The sequence below is a fragment of the Epinephelus fuscoguttatus genome, linkage group LG2 (genome assembly GCF_011397635.1).
Source record: "Epinephelus fuscoguttatus linkage group LG2, E.fuscoguttatus.final_Chr_v1".
NCBI classification, from domain to species: domain Eukaryota; kingdom Metazoa; phylum Chordata; class Actinopteri; order Perciformes; family Serranidae; genus Epinephelus; species Epinephelus fuscoguttatus.
The window spans coordinates 33,188,984-33,210,703 of NC_064753.1; the positions used below are offsets into that span (position 1 = coordinate 33,188,984).

Here is a 21,720-nt window from a genome sequence, read left to right on the forward strand (position 1 = left end):
TCTCTGTATATGATGGTTTAAACTTTTCTTTTAATAATTGCTGCCTGCCCCAGTGTCTTTCCTTTTTTAGTGCTTCTACAGGTGCCGCAAAAGTTTGAAATTTATTAATTCTACCCATAACAGCTGCAATTTTTTTTTTTGTTTGGGGTTGACTTAGTACAGGCATCTCTTAATGTCCTTTGAAAAGAAGATTTCAAACTTGTGAAAGCAGAGATGGTGCACCACTGATCGCAGTGAAGCCGGGGTTGAAGAGCTGATCGGCATGATTTTGTGCTTGCAGAAGCAGCGCCTGGGCGTTGTGGTTGATCTCTGATTTCTGCAGGATTTCCCCCAGTTTCAAGGCAGTGGTCTCAGAGTCGCTGTCTGGTATAATTTTTATCAATCGAGCCTAAGGAGAACAAAAGTATTAAGCACTGCTGTGTCATTTTGTGTTTCTGGTAAATATAGAGTATTATGACAGTGTTGTGGAAAATGTTCAAAGCCTTATTTTGTAGTTGATGAAAAAAAACAGAGACAATATAGAACCCCAGATGTCATGTCATCTCTGTGCCTTTCGTAAGACAGATTTCATACATTTTTCACAATATTACAAAGAAGTTGCACAACAGAGGGAACATGCTTAGACTTTCCTGTTTCACTGTAGAGGAAGTGCCCACTCAGACAATTCGACCACAACTTATTCACAAAAAAATATGAATGCTTGTGGAATTGTGCAATACACACAATTCAAACTGATACTACATTTTGTGAAAGTGTGTTTTGTGCACCACCCATTCTCACCTCTAATGTTGTTTCATCTTTTCGTGGAGGTAGAGGGGGAAGGTTGAGACTTGCTTGTTCGGCTATCTGTAAGATCTGCGCGTGAAAACACACAGGAAGAACAAAACTGCTTGAGTACAGTTGTATATCCTCTTTATCTAACAGATAATTAAATGAAAAACACAAGACTGCTTGAAATCTGCTTTGATATAGTTCAAGTATATCATGCAAGCCAATTCCTGTAGTTACTGCTCAGATGTTTTCTCAAGAATTAACCCATTACATCAGATTCCACAAACATTTCAACATGCTGTTCAATTGAATCAACAAGAAATGCACAGACTAACTTAGTCTAGACAAGCAGGCTGATATTTGTGTGGGAAAATGCACTACCACAATTCTGTTGTCTGTGGTAACAGCCAAAGACATTTTGTAGACTTTTATTTTTAAATCTGCATGTTGGCATGTGTGAGTGTTTTGCACCTCTTTAGCTTTCTCCTCCTCCTCCTCCACTTGGTCTCTCAGCGTACTGCAAGCGTGCTGTAAGGAGACAGCCTGCTCGTCTGTCCTCTCCAGAGCACGGACCACAGCCCTCAAGTCTTTCTGGAAATGCAGACACCACAACAAGACGTCATATAACACAATTACTGACGCCATTTGCTTAACTCCATTGCAAATATATAAATACTGATTTACACACTGGTGGGGCAGTTAAGTGTGACAGTTGTGCATTTTGTGATAAAAGCAACACCTCTGGCACAGATGTAGGTTTATATGTTAGAAGAAATACAGATATCGAGGCGCTGCATATTTGGACTCAAAGGGCCTTAGCAGCCATTTTTCATGTGTCTGTATGTGATCAGATCAGATTAGAACAGAAGACCACAGACATGTTTATTTCCTCTTCACTTTTTAAGGGTGCTTTTTCAAAGCTTTTAACCTGAGAAAAATGTGAAAACCAACTAAAAGGAGCACGCATGCCCCCGTGCCTTAGTACCACAATGACAATTAATACACTTATACAATGGCAACATGTCCAGCTGTACATCATTGGATTTGTCTTTCCAATAGCAGTACCATTGACAGAGACATTGCTGGATAAATTTCAGGATTGTCAGTAACCTCTCATCACAGGTCGCATGAGAACTTTTCAGTGTGGGTGAGTGTTTCAAGGTCATATAAAGAAAAAATGCCTGATGTCAGGACATTGTTTACATGTTTTCACACTGACACAGAGCTGTGCAAGCAAGTGATGACACTTGCATTTGCATGCAACAAGCTCATAGCAGGCTTTCGATGCCCCTACGAGAGTCGTCCAGTGACTTTCACACACACCCTCATCTGATCTAACCCCAGCTGGTTATTAAGGGTAATGCAGGTGGAAAAAAACATGCCTGTGATCTTCTGACACCTCATCTAATCTGCTCAACACATCTTGGCAATGAACAAATCAACCAAACCGTTTTCTTCATCATTCAGGCATATTTAGTGGCTATTTGGTGGCCACTCTGAAAAATAGCTGTTACTATGCTAGGGCTTCATTTGCAATGACCTGATATCTAGATGTTTTCAAAACATGTCAACATAGATCTAGGCCAGATGTGTTGGGTTTATCACAAAAGCACAGTTATGAATTTTTCACCCTCGCTGCCTCACTACACATACATTATGCCCTTTCAAGGTTGTTGTAGCTGTAATGTCTTATTGGATCATTGTGCTGTTTATTGCATTTAGGTTTGCAGCCGAAAACTAAGTTCATTATTACGTCAGCTGTTAATTTCTTTATTTTTGTCACATTATCAATTTATTATTTTGTCTATAAAATGCTACAACATAGTGAAAACATGTTTCACTTTGTTGTTATTTACAAATTACATACACACAAGCTTATAATATACACACATGCACAAGCAGGACCTGTACTCATGTGGTAAATAGAGATCTCAGAGCTGCCCATGGACAGATCCCCCGAGCATTTGGGGGTGGCCTTAGCAGTGCTCCAGACGTGACCTCTCCAGCTACCAGTCCACACCCCATACTTGGTCCGTAGTGTGACTTGAACCAGTAATCAATCAATCAATCAATCAATTTTATTTATAAAGCCCAATATCACAAATTTGACAAATCACAATTTGCCTCACGGGGCTTTACAGCATACGACATCCCTCTGTCCTTATGACCCTCGCAGCGGATAAGGAAAAACTCCCCCAAAAAACCCCTTTAACGGGGGGAAAAAAAAACGGTAGAAACCTCAAGAAGAGCAACTGAGGAGGGATCCCTCTTCCAGGACGGACAGACGTGCAATAGATGTTGCACAGAACAGATCAGCATAATAAATTAACAGTAATCCACATGACACAATGAGACAGAGAAAGAGAGACAGAGAGAGATGCAGGACAGACGGTAATGACAGTAGCTTACAACAACATTATTGAAAGTAATAATATTATAGTTATAGTTCTGGCTACTGTGGTACAATATGTTGAAAGTATATATTAATATCTGGCAGTATACATGTGTGACAATAATCATGTGTATAATAACAGTAGAAGTATGACTAATGACTAATGATGGCAGCAGCAGCAGGAACCCTCCAGTTCCCCAGCCAAGTCCCTATGGCCCGAGCTCCCACCCTATATAACTGTGTTTTCACAATATCACACTGAGAGTATCACAGTCCAGCTGCCGCCCCTCTCAGACTACAGTGTTTCTCACCTCCAGAGTGCTCAGATTCGTCTTTCCAACCACTGACTTCTTGGCCTCCTCCTGGTGACGCTGAGATGATTGCTCGAAATCTTTCTGTTTCTGCACTGGAACTTTGAGCTCTGCACACTGAGCAAGGAACCTAAAAATGTTTGGAAAACACATCAGAAAAAAATTAACAAAGTGCATCTAAGACATTATCCTTCACAGTCAATGTTATTTTCTGTTCAGAACTTTGAAATAATGATGTTTGAATCAATATTATTAGATCAGACTGATTGTTGAGGTTAATGTTCGTTCATCGGCTTTAACTGGAATCCTATCATGATGGTATAATTACACACCAAGTCATCTTTTTACTTACTATTCACTTATTCATTAAATATGTAACTGCACGGTAAGTAAATATGTAACCATAAGATAGCAAGCCCATGCCATTTAGTAACATCTTAATTTCTGACCCATCTTGCTCACCTGGTTTTCATTATGTTCAGATGTTCCTGGCTCTCTTTCTTCTCTTTCCGCATCAAAGCAAGAGTTGCTCTGGGGAAACAGAAAGTGTCCCCACAAAGTTGATTTTGACCACTATTCATCTGCAGTAATTGAAGTGCCTCCTAGTTTTGCCACGGGAAAATATGCTGGCTGATTTTAACGATACATCAACTTGTCAGCACTCTCTAATGAACAAACTATGTAAAGACATTTTTTTGCAAATACCTCAAAACTACTTGACATTTCTGTACTGTAAACTATTTTTACCTATTAATCGACATATACGCCAATACTGAAATATCTGCAATGAGCTGGCCGGTTCATTGATCTAGCTCTAGTTTCAATACATAGCGGGTGTAACTGCAGAGAGTATAAATGCTCACAATGGCATAGGCCACGAGCGTAGGGTCTGCCGCACGAGTATAAATCCCACTTAAGTAGGTAAAGGCAAATGATAATACAGCAAGAACAGTTTGGTAAGTTCAGAAAAACACATCAATACGGTAATGCAGCCTTTAAAAACCGGAAAATACAACTTTCAGTATTACAATAACAAAAATCTAAGATGATATCGAGTATCATACCAGGATATCAGTATAATGTTGATATATAGCCCAGCCCTGGGTACACCTATACAATCTAATCTGTAATCCAGTATAACATCTCTGCCACATATGCTACCTTTCTGAAGTTTATAATGGCAGGAGTTGTCAATTCAACTACATGTTTATTACTGAGGCTGTAGTTAATGCTGGTGTGACACTGTACTGCATTATTATTTAAATGTATTTCTAATATTTTACACTGTCATGTTTGAAAATGGGGTGGGCAAAACATGACAAACACCCCTCTATATACTGCCAACTACAATTTCAGTAATAAATGTGCACTCAGTTATACTTATACCTCTCTGGCTGTGTCAATCAGAAAGTGTACATTAACACAATGAAACTCACAGTATTGACAAGTCCATCGTGTTCTCCAGAGCAACAATGGAGGATCGTGGCATCAGCTCCCACTTGTCCTGACCTTTGACCTTGTTAGGGACTGAGGATGAGCCTACAGCTTTTTCAGGACACAAACAGGAGCAACACATGAAAACAAAGTAACAACAGGGCTGGTTTGCTTTGTGGTCCAACTCTAACAGTATGCAGTGTTATTGTTCCTGCATGATTTAACATTCATACATCTGAAGAAGACAATGTGGTAACGGAGCTGTTCTTACCTTTCCTCTTCTTTGCTGGTTTTGTGTGGGTGCTCTTGGTCTCATGGTTATTTTCACTGGGCCCCGGCTCCTATAGAAACATTATTAAGCATCACTAGGACACAAGTTAACAGGACACTGACAGAACAACGCAGACATGGAGTCAGCCGGAGTGTCTACCTTATCTTACCTGATGCTCTGTTGCTTGTTTGTCTGTCCTCTGCTCTCTTTTTTTCTTGTTTTTCAATTGAACATTAGGTGTTTTAGATGCGGCTCGGTTAGAGCCTCTGACGGGCTTCATAACGGCTAACGTTAGCTGGCTAAGCTAACCGGTAAATAAAAAGCAAATGTACGATATCGCAATATTTTAACTTCCGGCTAAGCTAATGTCAGTTAAATACGCCAACACTCGTGAAGCAACAATAAACAGAAGAATCCTTGTTGGAAGAATTAAGACCTAAAACAAGTCATGTAACGTTAAGACACAAATGTCGTAATTTTACACACAGTTGATAATAAAATCCTAACCGCGTCAGACAAAGTTTTGTCAACAGTGAAGCTTCTTTCCGCGCTGCCGTATTCGAAGCCGAGAGCACAACGCGCATGCGTAAAAATACTATGGCTACCCTGGGTACCGCCTGACAGGCAGCTAGTCCTCTAAGGCTGACATTACATTACGAGGGCCAGACGCAATATAGCGAAGCTTCGTGTACAAAATTCAAATTAAACGTATTACTTAATAATTACCGTTTTTCCAGACACAGCAGTCTCCCTTGAGGTATTGCACAAATATCGGCATTATACACAAAAACGCTGCCTGTGAGGTCCATTCCAGGGCAAAAACCCCCCCCCTAACACTTCGGTGGCTTGAAACCATTTTGGGAATGTGATTGTGACTTCTTTAAAAACACATTTATTTTCTAACAGATTGTTTTTATCAGCCTTTCTGGAAACAGTTGTTGTACTATAGTTCCTCAGACAGCACCTTTATGTAGAGTAGTGTTGCACGGTATACTGGTACTAAAATAGTACCACGGTACTAGAGTATTCCAAATGGTACTATACTGCATTTGGAAAATACCGGTACTTTGAAATTGATTCAATTCATTAATTTAGTTAATTTATTTTACTCATTTATGCACACAAACGCCTTTCTTGTTCCTATTGGAGCACAGATTGCACAATGGTGTGTATGACAACACCTAAAAAAGACAAAAGAAAGTCTGCCTCGCAAAGGGAGACAACACGAGACAACACAAACTTGGTGGAACATTTGAGTTACCAAACCTTGATGTCCATACCGAACCATGATTTTTTTGGTACGGTTACACCCCTACTATTTATTGTTATAAAGGTTTGTATCCAAAAGGCCTTTTCCTGAGCAAAAGTATCGAAGAGTATCGAAAAGCATCGAAATTCATATTGATACTGGTACCGAAACAAACATTTTGGTATCGTGACAACACTAATGTAGAGATGCTGTCAACAGCGAATGGTAAATGACATTTTTTAATTTTAAAGGTATTTTACAGCCGTTTGCTCTCCTGTAAACTTTTGCACACCCCTGATTAATATTTTTGCACATCCTTCACTAAACTGTAGACTTTTATATTTTGAAACAGCTATATTGCACATACTTTAATGCTATATATACTTTTTTAAAACTATCTGTCATATGTTTACAGCAACATTTGTGGTACTTTGAATTATTTCTTTAGTACTTTGCCCTCTCCCTGTTTTCTCTTAATATGTTTATCTTTGCACCAAAAAAAGAGTAACACACACATACTTGCAGATACAAAGAGTATTGTGGGTTTTCAGCAGTTTAACAGCATGACTTTGTTTCCTTGTTATCTGTTTTTTAAACTGTTTTCCTCAACCGTTTTCTTACATTGTAAAAAAAGGTGACAAAGGTATACATTATTAAATTGGGAGACTTTCCAGTACATTATTTTTAGTTGGTTTGGAGACCAGGCAGTCTTCAAGGGATCTATTACCTTGTCAATACCAAAAAATGTGGCCGTGACTGTCGTACACATGGGATCCAGTTTGACCATAACTTCGTAAATCTTTGGTAAACACTTGTGCAAACAACTATTTTAAGTTTTTGATTTGTTCTCAGTTTAGTGAAATCTGTAGAAATTTGTTTTCTGATATACAGACCTTCAAATTCAATACTGTCAAAATACACGAGCCCACAAGTGAAACTGAAATACACAATCTAGTTTATTCATTTTTTTAAGCAGCAAAACAACAAACTGTCCAATTCACTGATGCATTTGTGTAGAAAAACAAAAATGAAACAAGACTCCCAAATGTGACTGAATATTTTGATTGCCTCTTCAATGGTGTGGTTTGGATGACACTGTATCGATCTGTCCCTAAGGTCCGTCACACCCTCAACTTGTTGTGAAATTTGCCGCTGAAGCGTCCGTGGTTGTGAAGCTCGAGGGGGCTGAGCACCTTCCTGATACCCAGCATGTTTCCTTGCACTATCTCCTTAAAGGTCCAGGGATTCTGGTTGTTTTGCTCCCTTTCACGCTGCTTCTGTTTCATGGCTGCCAGGCTCTCTCTGGTCACCACCTATAGAGAAAAACACAATGTGAGGAATGGCTGGGTTATACTGAGGTATTTAAAGATGTTCAGCTGTAAAGTTCAAGTCCCCCTCTATTAAAAATATGTTTTGCTTATTGTTACTTTATGTGGAAAGTCCGTTGCACATTCCCTGAAAATTGACTTTGAAACAGTTAAAATTTTGAAATAAAAATATTTGTATACAGCTACAATGGAGGGAGTGACTCTGACTCTGCCCTGAAAGTTTCTTGACAACTGTTCATTCAATCGCCGTGTATTGCTAAGGACTCAAGGAAGTGAAGTGGTGAGTGCAAACTCTTCAGATCTACAGAACATATTTATTAGTGGTGCATTACTAACACGAGAAGTAAACCATGTGTAGTGTATTGAGAGTCTATACACCACCGAACGGCATGTTTGGTACAGCTTATTCTCTGTCACTTGCTGCAGTACATTCAAGAAGGATGAATAAAGAGAGGCTGAAGATGTCACACTGAAGCAAACTTTACCATTTAGAGCATCAGCAGGGCAACTTTCAAAATGAAGGCTTTTGTTCCAAGAAAATAGCTGGACTTTGGTATTGAGGCTATAAAATGTTTGTGGGTGCTCTTTCACCCAAATGATGAGTATATTCTATCGTTGGAAGGGGACGAAACTATGCCATGGCTGGTGTATTGCTCAAAACACAAGGAGGCCAAGCAATCAGCCCGTTCCGAAAAGGCCAGTTTTGAATGGGCACTACAGTTGTATTAGTGAATTCTTGATTTGAGGTAGAAGGAGTAGATGAAGGAGCAAATGTTGGAGTAGAGAGGTGTTTCCTTTATTTAGCCTAATTGACTATATTTAAATGTGCAAAATATTCCAGTTTTTGACCTTATTCAGAAAAAGACAACATTCCTGCTAAGCTGTTTACATGGCTAATGAAAATGAATATTCCACTAATAATCCTGTTTCAATGCAGCCTTGTAAACTCAAATTAACATGCCCTTTTTATCATGTCAAAATATAGAAAAGTGGAACAGCTGGAGCTGCTTATGCCATTTTATTTCTTGGCATCAAAATTAGTTTTCAACAGTATCAGACTTGTTCACCAATGCGAACACAGCCTCCCTCTTTTTTATTCCTTGAAAAAGTCTGTGTGGTGATACTTGCACATGTCCAAAAACCTGTTACATCCAAGTCTTTCATGATGTTTAAAAGCATGTGTGTTTCTTGTTCCGACCAGAAATGTGGGCTTTTCTTTTATGGCAACCATCTCTACCCCAGCCTTGCAAACTGCTGGACAGTTGGTTTGTGTACAGTGCATCCATGACAACAGGGCACAGAGCTGATCATAAATGGACAAGTAGGGCCCTGTCCAAATACCCGCACTTGCGCCCTGAGGTCTTCCCTGAAGTGCACTTGCCGGAAGTGCAGTTAGGGGCGTAAGTACGCAAAGGACCGACGCTGTTTAAAAAGGAGAACTGGGACAGTTGTGTACACGTCCCTTCCGTTGGAGTCCAACTGGTCCGTCTCCTAGGAGACAAAACATGGTGTTAGAGGGAATAACGTTGTTCGCAGCACTGCTGCTGCAAATGATAAATAGATACAATCAGCAAATGATGAGGAGGATTAGGAGCCGCAGGAGAAGGCGGCATCTACATCAGATCCAAGTATTGATGCTGATGCCCAACCAACAGGTAAATTAGGCCTAAATTAAATTTTTCTCTTGAATTTACCTGTTAATAATGTGTATATTAGCTGTAACGTCTTTTTTTACTCTACCGTTAATGTAGCCTAGATTACCGTTATTCCAATTAAAACGTTTTTTGCTTGGATAAATTGTGGTAAATTGTGATATAAAATAAACTATAAAGACATACGGTAATAAAATAATAATAATTAAGGCACAATCGAAACTGTGAAGTGATGTGGACTATCACACAAACCTCCAGTCAACTGTAAACTGTATATTATTTCATAATTAACACCCTGTCATGTATTATTAAGTCCACACAGCGTGTTGTTTGACGTTATGTTCCGGCTGTTGTCAGTCGGAGTTAACAGCTCACGGAAACATCAGTTACCGTTTGAAGATGGTGAGTTGTCCCAGCCAGCTGTGCAGTGTTAGGGCGACATGACACTATGGAGGATTCTGGGTAAAATCCTTCAGCGAAGTGAGGTCTGATGCGCACTTTCGGAAGGGGTGCATTAAGGGCGCAGGTTTGCACCCCTTGATAACAACAGAAGACAATTGGGACACCCTACGCACTTGTGCCCCTTAGCGGGAGCGCGCAACTAAGGGGCACAAGGGCGCAAGTGCAGGTATTTGGACAGGGCCAAGCTGTGTGATGCAAACTGTGGTAAAAAAAAAAAAAAAAAATGATGGAGATGCACTATTCAAAATGCATTGTATACATGTCCAAAGAATGCTCCTAAAGCCTGAATAATGTCGGCATATCCCAAATATCTTAATCAGAAAAGGCATAGTTCAGAATATCCAAACAGAATATGCTGTTTATATGACTCCTGTCAAATTAAGAACATTGTCATATTTGGAATAGTAGAATGTTATTGTGCATGTAAACATAATCATTGATATGAATGGAGTGGACAAAATAAAAGAAATACCCGTTGCTATCATGCGATATAATTTAACAGCAACATGACCAGAGAGTTGAATCAACACCTCTCTAAAACAGTAGCTGCGTCTCAATTCAGGGGCTGCAGCCTTTGAAGGAAGTGAACTGCGCGGTTGACGTCGGCCACATCCTTTGAAAATCGCATCAGCCAAACCAAACAGCCTTCAAAAGGGGGCAGTCTGGTTTGCGGTGAATTTCCTGGTTGCATCACCAGTTGTGACCCATTGGCTTTCCTGTTTCCTAGCAACCAGCTGCTCTTGATGAAAGAAGGAGTAAGCTAGTAAGTTAGTTAGCCCTAAATCATGGACCCAGAGATTATCATTATATTTTTTTATTTATTTAATATTTAAGGAGACACTACTGTCTGATATATTTCAGGCTGATGGGACTGTTTTCAGATAAGATTAATAAATTAAGATTGTTTAAGCTGTGTGCTTTTAATGTTAACAGCAGTTAACCAACTAGTTAACAACTGTTCGTTACCTTTACTTAATATATAATCATCACCAGCGTGCAATGTATCTTGGGATAGGCTGGGCCACGAAGGCTTCATCCATTCATTCCTCCAAATTCTGGGAAAGAAGGTTGCATTTCTCGGCCACATTTGAAGGAGCTTTTGAAATGGGACAGCCTTGGTCGCGCCGATGTGATGCAATCGGTCTTCAACTGTAGCCTTTGAAGGCTGCAGCCCCTGAATTGAGACTCAGCTAGTTTTAACAGGAACTGAACATTTTAGCCTTCATGAAGGCTTTACTGCAGGACTGTTGTATTAGACTGCATTAGGTTTTTTGCATTGGGCGAAAATATTAAACTGGCACTGCTCAAGCTGAATTAACTGAATTAAAGAACAGTATATACAGTATCTGTCATCTCACCTTGGCACGGAAGGGTAGCTTCTTTGCCACCTCAGTCAGGATGTGTTCAACCTCCCCCAGCTCCACTTTTCCTCCCACCTCCACAATGAGACGTCCGTAACGGACAGGTGTCACATAGTGGTCGATGGCACCCTTGCCCCCACCCATGCGCTGACCCAGACCTTTACGTGTGATGGGCTTATAAGGGGCACGGATGCGCCAGCGGGCGAATGTAGTCTGGGAATCCATCTTGCGGTTGATGGTGAGACGCATCATCTCCATGTGACCCCAATGAAGGTAGCCCCCTCCCAAGGCCTGCGCATCAGAGAGGGAGAGACAAAGAAAGAGGGACGTAACTTTAAAAAGTCATGCTCTTGCTAACCACTTTCTGTTTTGTTTTTACTTGGAAACAAGAATTAAGTTAGGGGGTGTGTGTGGGAGGGAAAGTTATGTTGTTCTATAAAGTTGTCGATGATTTTATAACTTCGATGACTGAAGTTATAAAATATGTTTAATCACAGTTCTCATGCAGAGTGAGTCATCTCCTGTTTTGCATAAATTTAAAACTGATGTGAAAAGTTACAGTGTAATCCTGGACAGGAAAAAAGACACGTCTAAACACTTTATAATCATGTCCTGTAAGGGCTGGGAAATATTTGACAGTTGGCATTACAGGTTTGCTAATATACAGTTACAAAAGGCAAGCTATAAAATACTGCAGGTAGTGTGATCTTAACAGATTTCACCACTTCATGCAGCTGTCAGATGAACAGCAGTGTTTACAGAACATTAATGCACTCACCACAATAGCGTATTGTCCTGAGGAGAATGAAGTTGCTACTGTCTCTGGGCCTTGGATATCCCGTAGCCTCTTCATCTCTTTCCTGGCCTTTACAAGATTGGGCACCTTGTCTAAAAACTTAAGTTTGGGCTTCTCTGGCAGCACCACACCTTAAAAACAAGAGTGAGGAATCGTGAACATTAATAGACAGCATCAGGCAAAGATGTCTAATTTAAAACCACATGTCTAGGATAAAAAAAAAGAGTACAAAGAAGAAAATGAAAGGAAGATGAATGATTACCACTGTAGTCTGGAGGAATGTCATGTGTCTTCAGGCCAGCAGTGAGGACTTTCAAGTGGCTGTATAAAAGACCTGCAAAACACAAAGCAGAATACAAAACTGTCATCTTAGTGCTAATATAGTATCACTCAGTTTAAAAACATGGTATGCAGGAATGGTAAGTTACTGTAAGTAAACATGCTCAAGCATGCTCGTCAGGGAAAGTGAAAGCCAACCACAGATTCACTTTTGTTTTGGAACGAGCTTTGTCCACTTGGCATTTATCTTTGCTGTATTTGCTGCTTACAGTCTTTTTTTTAAAGATATTTTTTGGGGCATTTTTTGCAGTTAATGGACAGGACAGTTAAGAGTGAAAGGGGGAGAGAGAGAGGGGATGACATGCAGCAAAGGGCCACAGGCTGGACTCGAGCCCGGGCAGCTGTGGCGACAGCCTTGTACTTGGGGCGCCTGCTCTACCACTAAGCCACCGACGCCCCGCTGCTTACAGTCTTGAAACTGGTTATTGCCTTTTTATAAAGTCCCAACCTCACACGCGTGCTTGTGCCCAAAAATGTCCAGAACATATAAAATAGGAAGAAAATAAGAAAATACAGGCAGAAGGCCGGGTCTCTGCCCTTTTTTCTTTTTTTTATCCTGTATACTATATGTTTAAATGTGATAATTTAAACAAATGTCTCTCCAAGGTGAACAGCAGAGACAGAGAAACTGTAGTGACTGTATAGGTAATTCTGTGATATTTCCATTTAAATAGAATTAAACCCACTTTGGGTCTATTGTGCTATAGTTTACAACAACTTTAAGACTTGACTAATTCTAAATTGTGTGTGTTTCGAAGCTTAAGGAGACAGTTGTTAGTTGTTACACTTGTTTGAGACTCTTCTTCGTATGTCTCCACATAAAAAAAATGTTATTTGGTTGGCAGCTTTGTCAACATTAAAAGTCCACTGCCCCTGGCTGTCCTCAGTCAGCTTGTTAACACCAGCGTGTCTCCATGTATAGTCTGCATCTGCTTTAAACCACAGTGTCAGATTTATGATTTATGTTTTTACTTTTTACTAAGTATCAGTGCTGCATGTTATTGCAATGGTCTGTTTGTAGGACTTAAAAACTCATTCAGAATGCTGCTTCTAGGGTCCTGACAAAAACACAGACATATGACCACATTACTCCAGCTCTAAAATCCTTACACTGGTTCCCTGTCATTCTGAGAATCGAGTTCAAAATCTTGATGCTTGTGCATAAATCACTCTGTGGCTCAGCGCCCAAATATATCTCTGACATGAATTTTTTTTTAAACACTTGTGGAGGTGTGTCACTTTCAAAATGGCTTCTCGGTGTATTCCACCCACCTGTGCCCACTTATTAATCACGATTTGGGTGACACCCCCTACCAAGCTTTTAAAATGTCTTGCCTGACTCCTGTCCACCCTTTTGCACCCTGATGAAGACCTTTGGGTCGAAACTGGTCGGTGTTTCAATGTAAACAGCCATGTTTTGAAATAAAGGCTTTTTAATTCAATTCAAACGCATCTGTTCCTGCTCCACACGAGTGCCTGAAGTTCATTTTTTCTTCCTATATTTCTGACATGCTTGTGACATGCACCTTCCAAGACCCTGAGGACATCTGGGGCCGACCTACTGACCGTCCCAAGAGTTTAAAATCAATTTTAAATTCCTCTTTATCATTGCACTTCTGGTCTGCACTTTTGCTTTTTTTTTTAATTTAAACCATTAGTAATTCATTTTTACCTTTTATATCTTTTTTCTCTTCTCTCTTTTACTATAAATCTATATCCCTTATGTTTCATATTTAATTGCCATGTAAAGCACTTTGAATTGCCCTGATGTATCAAATGTGCAGTACCAACAGCTGCCCGGCCTTGCCATGTTAGATGTTGATAGTATCTCAGCTTTATATATATATATATATGTACATATATATTACTCTTCTGCAAGCTAACATTTGTCCAGAGGCTAACTTCAAAGTAAAAAAAAAATCACACTGACAATCTATTACATTTACAGCAATGCTTATTAATGTGTACTTACAGCCGCTGTAACACCAACAATACATAAACATATAACGCACAATGAATAAAGGAGCTAATTTTGTTAACGTAGCCAAAGTGTCAAGTTAACGTTACGTTAGCTAATTTTCGTTACCTTGCTGGTGACCGTTGGCTCTACAGATGCCGGTCAGTCCATCGACAGCAGCCTTCACTAAGGAAAACATGATGTAACGTTAAACGTTTAATGAGACACTATAAACACCGAACTGTCACTTCGTGTGGTCCATACACGAGCATTTTAAAGAGGTTTACTCATAAAACTGTTATGAACACCATGCTCTGTACAAGGTCGCTGCCATTGCTGTTTTCTTCTTTACTTCCGCCAGAAGGAGACACACTTCCGGTATCTAAGCCTTTTCACAATTAAAGCCTACTAACGTTCATAGGTCCTTTATTTATATATAAATAAATATATATAAATAATATCTTTTATAAAATAAATATTATACATATTAATATATATACTATTAATTTTCTAAATATATTATTTCTATCTATCTATCTATCTATCTATCTATCTATCTATCTATCTATCTATCGTTTTAATTCTATATAGTTCCACCTTTCACTAGAGCATGTTTCTCCTATTTCATGTTGTGTTGTGCTACTTTACTAAAGTTTGCAATAATTTTTTTCCATAAGAATTCTACATTAAATTCATTTTTTTCTTGATTGAGCTTTAAATAAAACATATTTTACCCAACAGAATATTTGTATTTATAATCTGGGGACAGTTTTCATCCAGGACCCCAAATCAATTGTTTAAAGGTGTCACTTTAAAAGAAATGTTGAGAGGCTGCAGCCAGACCTGGGTATCAGTCCAGAAACCAGCAACATTAGGGCAGTAGAAAAACAAATGCAACTGCTCTTCCTCTTCCTCATTGCAGAATCTACATAGTGATGATTTTTCAACATCAAACATATGACGTTGTTTTATAATTTCATAGAAAATCTTCATTACTCAATCACTCAAACTCACATTTCATCTGCAATACACTTGAAGCAACATATGCTTTTTCTAGAGTTGACGTTTGGCTAATTTCAAAGCAAAGACAGGTCTCAGAAGTACAAATTTGGAGGATAATTTATCATAAAACAATCCTACTCAAACTGAGTCTTATAAAATAAAGATAATAAAAGGCTTTTTATTAATTAAAAATGTAACCAAATTATCATTTTGACCAGAAGATGGCGGTGGATAGGCAAAGTTATGGTACTACTACAACTTATCCTGAGGGGTCGTGAATGCGTGTGCAGTATCCAGTATCATGCCAATACATCCAAAGTCAAAGGGTAGAGTCATTAGGCTTTATTCTCATGTGAGATTTAATGACACTCTCACTATGTTCACACTTGTTTAACTTTACAGCAGAAATATAAGTTCAATTATCTTTTGTTGAGGTCCCCTGCCTGTAATATGCTATGCCACAAAATGTCACACTGAACGTTTTGCACAGAGTTGCACAAAATGCTGCACATTATAGAACAACTGAACAGACGGTTGAGGCAGTAGGTTACAAAGAAGCTTATCTGAGAGTTTCTCATGTGCAATATCACACTCATTTGTGTGTCAAAATCATGGTTTACCTCTGCAATCTGAAAACAGGAACATTAGTTTTAATCCTAATGCCTACTGTATGACTTTTTTCTGCCCGACCAGGGCAAGTTGTCCTTCCTCCTGCAGGTTGTGGCTGACCTCTTGCCAACTCCAAGCAACCTAACGATCTGGGGTAAAAAAGAAGACCCATCCTGCAAACAATATGGAGCGGGTGTTTGCACCCTGAACCACATCTTGACTGGATGTCCCAAGGCACTGGGGCTGCAGAGGGTTAAGGCCAACAAACACCAGGCTTCACCACCCAAAGCGATCAATTTTCAAGGGGAAGGGGTCAAGACTTCTCGGGCAAGAACAGCTGCCAAGAGCCTGGTTTCAGTTTTGAATTGAGCCTCTGACTGGGAGATGCAGGTGGACCTGAAGAGGAGACTCGTCTTTCCCGAAGAGGTAGCAGTAACATCACTCCGACTACACATGACCTTAATATCAAGGAGCACGAAAACCATCTTGGTTGCCGAACTTACAGTCCCTTGGGAGGATAGGCTAGCCATCTCTCAGTTAAAGAAAGCAAAGTACCAGGACTTGATTGATGAGGCCCTTGTCAAAGGGTGGCATACATCCTTATTTCCCATTGAAGTCAGCTACCATGGTTTCCCATCAACATCAGCGCGCTATTTCTTACAAAAGATCGGTTTGGAACCCAGACAACTAAAGAAAGCCACCAGCGAAATAGCCATGGCAGCCAAGACAAGCTTGCTATGGTTGACCAAAGCCCAGAGCTGGAACCCCTCTCCGGGTATGGGGTGCCGTTTGTAAAGTGTCTCACGTTAAAAAAAAATCAACATTTTGCCACATTTAGCTTCAAACAATGTTTAAAAAAGTATTGTGAATTTTTTAACGTCACCTTTTACCACATTTACAGCAATATTTGTTAACTTAGAAATATATTAAATAGTTAAATCTAAATATTAAATGTGGCACCTAAATGTTAAATGTTAAATCTAAATATTAAATCTAAATCTAAATCTAAATGTTAAATCTAAATGTTAAATATAAATATAAATATAAATGTTAAATCTAAATGCTAAATATAAATATAAATGTTAAATCTAAATATTAAATCTAAATCTAAATCTAAATGTTAAATCTAAATATTAAATCTAAATCTAAATCTAAATGTTAAATATAAATCTAAATGTTAAATCTAAATGCTAAATATAAATATAAATATAAATGTTAAATCTAAATATTAAATATAAATCTAAATGTTAAATCTAAATGCTAAATATAAATCTAAATGTTAAATGTTAAATCTAAATGTTCTGGGTGAAACTAAATATTTAGCTAATATGCAAATTCACACTGCCGGTCACCGGAAGTACCAAAATAAAAGCTCGAGATGGTCAGACTGTGTTTATAGAATCAAATAACGAATTAAAACCAACTTATCGGGGGAAATGAACACTTGAACATACATTAGCGTGATAATAACTACCTAAAATAACAAGAAACGTGTTTGGAGAAATTTTATTTGACGTGTACTTTGAGTTGTTAGTGTCCCTTCGGAGGGATTAACAACCTAAGCTAAGCTAACAACCGTTAGCTCTTAGTCCCGTTAGCAGTGTCTGTAATGACTCATTAACTTTTAAACGGTCCGTGAAAAAAATATTTTCTTCCAGCGGATGTCTTAGTTACAACATGATTAAGCTAGCAAAGCAGTTTTGTGTTGCGATGTGTGGTATTTATTCAGTTTTGGGAAATCACGATGTCTAGAAAGCATCAGCGGCTGCAGCAGCAGCAAAGCTAACAGGACGTCATCTGTTAAATGTCTCCCGTTGTCGGATACGACATGAAACTACTCCAGTTAGCTCAATCATGTTGTAACTAAGACATCCGCTGGAAAAAATATTTTCTTCACGGACCGTTTAGAGTTAGTGAGTCATTACAGACACCGCTAACGGGGCTAACAGCTAACAGTTAGCCCCGCTAATCTACGATAACCATGTTATTAATTTCAGCCCGTGATAGTAATGTTTGTTCAGTCATAGTGTTTATAGGCTTTACAAACACCAGATTAGTCTAAACGGTGATACAGTGACGTGAAAAATGTGAGATATGCATATATACTGTATATGTAGCTAAACTCCGCTGGTTTTCTACCCGGAAGTATTTGTAAACAACAAGGTGATTCTCTCAGAAGGGACACTAACAACTCAAAGTAAACATCAAATAAAATTTCTCCAAACACGTTTCTTGTTATTTTAGGTAGTTATTATCACGCTAATGTATGTTCAAGTGTCAATTTCCCCCGATAAGTTGGTTTTAATTCGTTATTTGATTCTATAAACACAGTCTGACCATCTCGAGCTTTTATTTTGGTACTTCCGGTGACCGGCAGTGTGAATTTGCATATTAGCTAAATATTTAGTTTCACCCAGAACATTTAGATTTAACATTTAACATTTAGATTTATATTTAGCATTTAGATTTAACATTTATATTTATATTTATATTTAATATTTAGATTTAACATTTATATTTATATTTAGCATTTAGATTTAACATTTAGATTTATATTTAACATTTAGATTTAACATTTAGATTTAGATTTAGATTTAATATTTAGATTTAACATTTAGATTTAGATTTAGATTTAATATTTAGATTTAACATTTATATTTATATTTAGCATTTAGATTTAGATTTAATATTTAGATTTAACATTTAACATTTAGGTGCCACATTTAATATTTAGATTTAACTATTTAATATATTTCTAAGTTAACAAATATTGCTGTAAATGTGGTAAAAGGTGACGTTAAAAAATTCACAATACTTTTTTAAACATTGTTTGAAGCTAAATGTGGCAAAATGTTGATGTTATTTTCAGCGTGAGACACTTTACAAACGGCACCCCATATCCGGGCGAAGGTTTATCCTAGTCTTCACTGCCCCACGCAGCTGGGGTGCAAGAGGTATGCAGTCAGGTTCAGGCCTGGCTCAGGGAGAAGGACGCCCCTGCCTTACATAGTCCCGGGTCCAGCTGCAGGGAGTGGTAGGGAGACGTCCTTAACCACTGCTCCACCATCCTGAGATGTTCTGGGTTTAAAGGGGCAAAACATTAAGGAGGGATGGCCCCCAGCTGACAACCCTGCAGCTGGTACCTGTGAATGCTCCTACCATCCTGCCACTGAGGAAAAACATCCAGAGGAGGAACATGCAACACCTTATCAAACGTAGCTCTAGATTCTGCTCGTTGCAGAGCGTTCTTGATGTTTATTACACCCCACATGGTCTAAGCTGATTGCGGTTGTTTTTACACAAAGTGTCTGAGAAAGTGAAACTATTAACTTTAACCACATCCTTGCTGTGCAGCAAACCAGCAACACCACCTCTCTCAAACCACACAGTTAATACAGAAATAACCTTATGTTGTCCCAGAAAGTTCTGACAGTGTGACACTGAGCCAAAAATATCAGGATCTTGAAAATGAAGCGGCTAAATGGAATTCAGCTGCCATTAATTTTATTATTTACACCAGTGTTTTTCCTAATACAAAATGTCTCACGCAAAAAAGGCCTATTGCAAACATGCCAGTTTTAGTGTTTTGTGTGTTTACATATGAGAAACAAATGTACAAAAGTTGTTGTCTTAATATTGTCAACAAGTTGTCTATATGATAGAATTCTTTTTAAATGTTTCATATGCTCTGATAATGCACAGATGAGGTCATCCTCCTCTTAAATGGGTTGCCAGGGGTTACAGCTGCCATTTTAGGTGAGAAATCAACTTTTCATGCAACACAGCTTTAGGAATATTTCCTGTAAGACAGAAATTACTCAGACCAACGAACAACAATTGGGGCGTGGTTGGTGCAGTGTTAAATTCCTGCATCTTCTAATGGTGGAGTTATGAGGCAGTCCTGGTGTAAGTAACCCAATGTGTTTTTTGTATGATTACACAAAGGAGATACTAGTGAGTTCAGAGGTGCTATTTTTGTTACCTTTGGACAGAACCAGGCTAGCTGTCTCCCCCTGTTTCCAGTCTTTGCTTTGAAGCAATGCTGTAGCTACGGCGTCTGCGTTGACATAAAGCCTACACCACAGCCTGACATGCACCTCTCCAGAAATATAACTACACGTCACGGTGACGCAGACCTCCTGTTTATTTTTGTGAGCTGAAACCATTTCTCTCAGTGGAAACAAAGCTTTTATTTAGTGAGATAACAATCAATAAATTGTGACGATAATAAAGCCTCCACAAAAAACATTTTAAGTCTTATGTTTAATTAATCCTTCAGAGATTTATACTTCAGGACTTATCCTGACTTCATATGAGCAGAGGAAATCTTCCCTTGTCGCTAGGCTTGTGCTAATATTAGCATTTTGTATTTATTTGGAAAACGTGTTTAGTATGAAAGTTGTTTTGTCAGTGAACCTTGTGAGTTGTAAAGGAGCCACATTATGTACCATTACCTTTGTTAAATATTGCTGTTATCCCTGACTTCATATGAAAAGAGGAAAGATTGCTAGCTGCTAGGCTAATTTATACAATGTAAAATGTCATACGCTTGTGCTAATAACATTAGCATATTGTATTTGTGGGGAATGGAGAATGAGATCACCGATACAAGCGGCCGAAATGAGTTTCCTCTGTGGGGTGTCTGGGCTCAGCCTTAGAGACAGGGTAAGGATCTCGGACATCCGGAGGGGGCTCGGAGTAGAGCCGCTGCTCCTTTGCGTCGAAAGGGGTCAGTTGAGGTGGTTCGGGCATCTGATCAGGATGCCTCCTGGGTGCCTCCAGCTGGGGGTGTTCTGGGCACATCCCACTGGTAGGAGGCCCCGGGGCAGACCCAGAACACACTGGAGGGATTACATATATCATGGAACACCTTGGGGTCCCCCAGGAGGAGCTGGAAAGCGTTGATGGGGAGAAGGACGTCTGGGGTGCTTTGCTTGGCCTGCTGCCTGTGTGACCCGGCCCCGGATAAGTGGATAAAAATGGATGGTTTTTCAATGCACTCTAGCACCATACTTTTATTTGAAGTGACTTTTTTATTGTGAATGTGAAGATGGTCCCACCACCAGGCACCCTACAGCAGGCCAGATTTAGCTGTAACTGGTGTATCACTAATGTGAGATGTTGTTGGTTTCAGTCACATCCACTGAGTGGTGCTGTAGTACAATACAAACACAGTTCAACTCAAAGCTGAGCCAAACCATGAGGTTTAAAGTTATGATGGTGTGTTTGTAGTCATCCAAAATCAAATATCTTAAACTCTCGTCATTGGAGGATGATATAAACCCAAAGTTAGTTCCTGAAACTTTATGCCCTGTCATTGGTTCTCTTTTTCTGTTTCGCTGTTTGTGTGTTTGTGCCTCCAGGTGATAAGTCCTTGTCAAACCAGTCTGACAGGGCAACCGCTTCTCTTGTTCCAACAGCACACATCTGTTTTTGGCTGCACCACCCACACACTGCAAGAATATTGGTTTTGTCAAAACCTAAACGCCCCTTGCCCTTCTCTCTCTTGCAACATGAAGGTGACTGTTAGAGGATAATAAATAACCTACAGAAAAATGATATTATGGAGATTTCTGTCAGTAGTTAGTAGTATTATGTGTTGTAGATACTATGAACTATAGCTAGAGCTGCAGAAAATTTCCGATTGTGACAATTTGGCTAGATTTGGAATCTCTTACTGATCAAACAACCGTGAGAAATCTTGTTTCCTTTAGGGAATGAGGATCCCTGAGAAATGGAGTGGAATAGAGGACAAGCCGACACACGCCATGTGGGCGGATCAAGAA

The 21,720-nt window shown here is 39.2% G+C and overlaps 2 protein-coding genes across 2 annotated transcripts; both read right to left on the minus strand.

Moving 5' to 3' along the window:
- Positions 1 to 57: 57 nt before the first annotated feature.
- LOC125903729 (centromere protein Q) lies at positions 58 to 5,738 on the minus strand. The gene is made up of 8 exons (XM_049600835.1): positions 5,349 to 5,738; positions 5,180 to 5,249; positions 4,911 to 5,019; positions 3,937 to 4,005; positions 3,475 to 3,604; positions 1,243 to 1,362; positions 781 to 855; positions 58 to 388 (listed from the first exon to the last, which is right to left on the minus strand). Exons 1-8 carry the CDS (start codon positions 5,457 to 5,459, stop codon positions 194 to 196), a joined length of 879 nt encoding a protein of 292 aa, XP_049456792.1. The 5' UTR covers positions 5,460 to 5,738; the 3' UTR covers positions 58 to 193.
- A 1,628-nt stretch (positions 5,739 to 7,366) lies between these two features.
- mrpl16 (mitochondrial ribosomal protein L16) lies at positions 7,367 to 14,697 on the minus strand. Its single transcript, XM_049600848.1, has 5 exons — positions 14,453 to 14,697; positions 12,290 to 12,361; positions 12,010 to 12,158; positions 11,229 to 11,522; positions 7,367 to 7,741 (listed from the first exon to the last, which is right to left on the minus strand). The coding sequence occupies exons 1-5, from the start codon at positions 14,520 to 14,522 to the stop codon at positions 7,550 to 7,552; spliced, it is 777 nt and encodes a 258-aa protein (XP_049456805.1). The 5' UTR covers positions 14,523 to 14,697; the 3' UTR covers positions 7,367 to 7,549.
- Positions 14,698 to 21,720: the final 7,023 nt, after the last annotated feature.